This window comes from Aplysia californica, unplaced genomic scaffold (assembly GCF_000002075.1).
Source record: "Aplysia californica isolate F4 #8 unplaced genomic scaffold, AplCal3.0 scaffold00286, whole genome shotgun sequence".
Taxonomy (NCBI): Eukaryota; Metazoa; Mollusca; class Gastropoda; order Aplysiida; family Aplysiidae; genus Aplysia; species Aplysia californica.
Window position 1 is genome coordinate 78,470 of NW_004797556.1, and position 2,134 is coordinate 80,603.

General features: G+C 39.6%; 1 protein-coding gene across 1 annotated transcript in view; it reads left to right on the forward strand.

The window, feature by feature from the left end:
• The window catches only part of LOC101860260, a gene marked incomplete in the record, with an annotated part of 44,256 nt that overhangs the window by 8,917 nt on the left and 33,205 nt on the right, over nucleotides 1-2,134 (forward strand). Inside the window, 1 exon segment of the mRNA XM_005101505.3 lies at nucleotides 761-933. Within this exon segment, the coding sequence (XP_005101562.2) occupies nucleotides 761-933 (173 nt within the window).

A 2,134-nucleotide genomic window follows, 5' to 3' on the forward strand; every position in this document is an offset into this window, starting at 1 on the left:
AGGAAGAAGAAGGAGGGAGAAGAAGAAGAGGGAGGAAGAAGAAGAAGAAGAAGAAAGAGGAGGAAGAAAAAGAAGGAGGGGGAGGAGAAAGTAGGAGGAAGAAGGAGGAGGAAGAAGAAAAAGAAAAAGTAGGAGGTTGAAGGAGAAGGAATGAGGAAGGAGAAGGAAGTGGGAAGGAGAAGGAAGTAGGAAGGAGAAGGAAGAATCGATGGCTTGTGAGAAGCGCTATACAACGAACTAGACCTGTAAGCAAAGGTCCTAGTCTTGCCAGCACTTTATACATCCGAGACTCAATTTTTTGTTTTAGCTGGTTCATATGAAGGCAATTCCAATTTTAAAAAAGGGGGGAAAGGCGGAACCCCCCCCCAAAAAAAAAAAAAACAACAACAAAAAAACAACAACAACAACAACAAGACAACAACAATATTTTTAAAAATCTTTAAAAATCAATTAATTAAAAAATCCAAACATTCAAACTGTTACGACACACGTACAGAGTAGAGGCTAATGGGCGGGGGGAAAATCTAGGAAAAGAGCAAAAGTTAACATATTTGTGCTAGATCTATTTTCTTTGCACATGTATGTATTTTCCCTTTCTGTCTTTTTTCCTGCCTCTAAAATAGCCTAATAGTATTGCAAGGGGCTTTAAATTAAACCCATACACTCACTTTTTTGTCTTTTAAACATTTTTTTCTTCTTTTTTGGGGGATCCTTTTAGCCTCTTCTCTGTGTGTATTAATGATGCAATGATGTGCGCCAGGTACGCTGGTATGATGATTACCTGTACAGCCCCCTTCAGACGGCCCTGTGGCCAGTGGTGGAACTCGTGCCTCGCACTCTGGACGTGGATGGATATCGAATCAACATCTTCACTGCTAACATCGTCTCGTGGTCTAGAACACTGCTCGTCGTGCCCATAGCGATGTCTCTCAAGTGAGTTATCATTCTTGCACCCCATCTCGGAATATAAAAACATAATGTTTTTGATTTTACACCTCCATCGAAACAATTTAGATTATTTAAGAGGAGGGCTTCCGACCCTGCCTGTCAGGGCCAACCCGGGCTAACTGTTACAGGGATACAATCTCCTAACAGAGAGACTGAGATACTCGACTCGGAAATAGAATTCGGGTTTCCAGCACGTGAAAGCGAAGCGTCTAACGGCTACACCACAGACCCCGTTCCCCGTTTCCCAAAAAGATAATATTATTGTAATCAATTCACATGTCGAGGGCTTTGACCCTACCTTTTGTTGCTGACATCCCAGCCGAAAGATATAGTTACTCGATATGTTAATGTCCTCACTCAGGAACTGAACTCACTTCTTTTACGTGCACTACAACGAAGAGCCTAACCACCATAATGCAAACGCCAGTTCTTGAACAAGTGAATTGTTGTATTAAACTGAACATGCCAGGCATTTAACGATCGGGCGCAATCTCGGTTGCTCTCCGCATTTTAATGATCGTAAAATTGCGTGGCAATTATATGTATCATTCTTGTGAGCTCTTCAGTTTCATATTTTAATTTTAATTTTAATATTAATTTTAATTTTCATATTTTTACACTTTTGAAAATAAATCATGTTAATGTTCCTTGATGTGAGTAAAAGAATAAAGATGGAAGTGGATTTTAAAAAATTATTATTTCAAAAATATAAAATAATTAACGCAATCTTAAGATTGCGCTCAATTATACGATCGTTAAAACGCGCAGCACTAGCTGATCGGTAAATAGCGTGGACCACCTACACATCAAGGCGTTTGTCTGTTTTTTAGCCACAATATTGCAAGAAGGGCGTTTTTCCTTTTCCTTTTTATTGTATAATGTGCCCAAGTAAAACATTTTCGACCACTGTCAACCAAGCCCCAACCAAGACGATGATGATGATAATATATCAAGTTCTGAAAAAAAGAGCAGTCACTGTATAAAACAGACAGTCACGGTAGCTGCTGAAAACACACACAAAATCTATTGTTTAGGGAAGACGTACACAAAATACAGTTTTGAATAAGTGTGCGTTTATACTAGCATTCCTCTTAAAACAATAGACGGTCATGGCAAAAAGGGTGGGCCTTTTACACCGATATATCCTAGTTGTAGTAGTAGCAGCAGCAGCAGCAGCAGCAGCAGC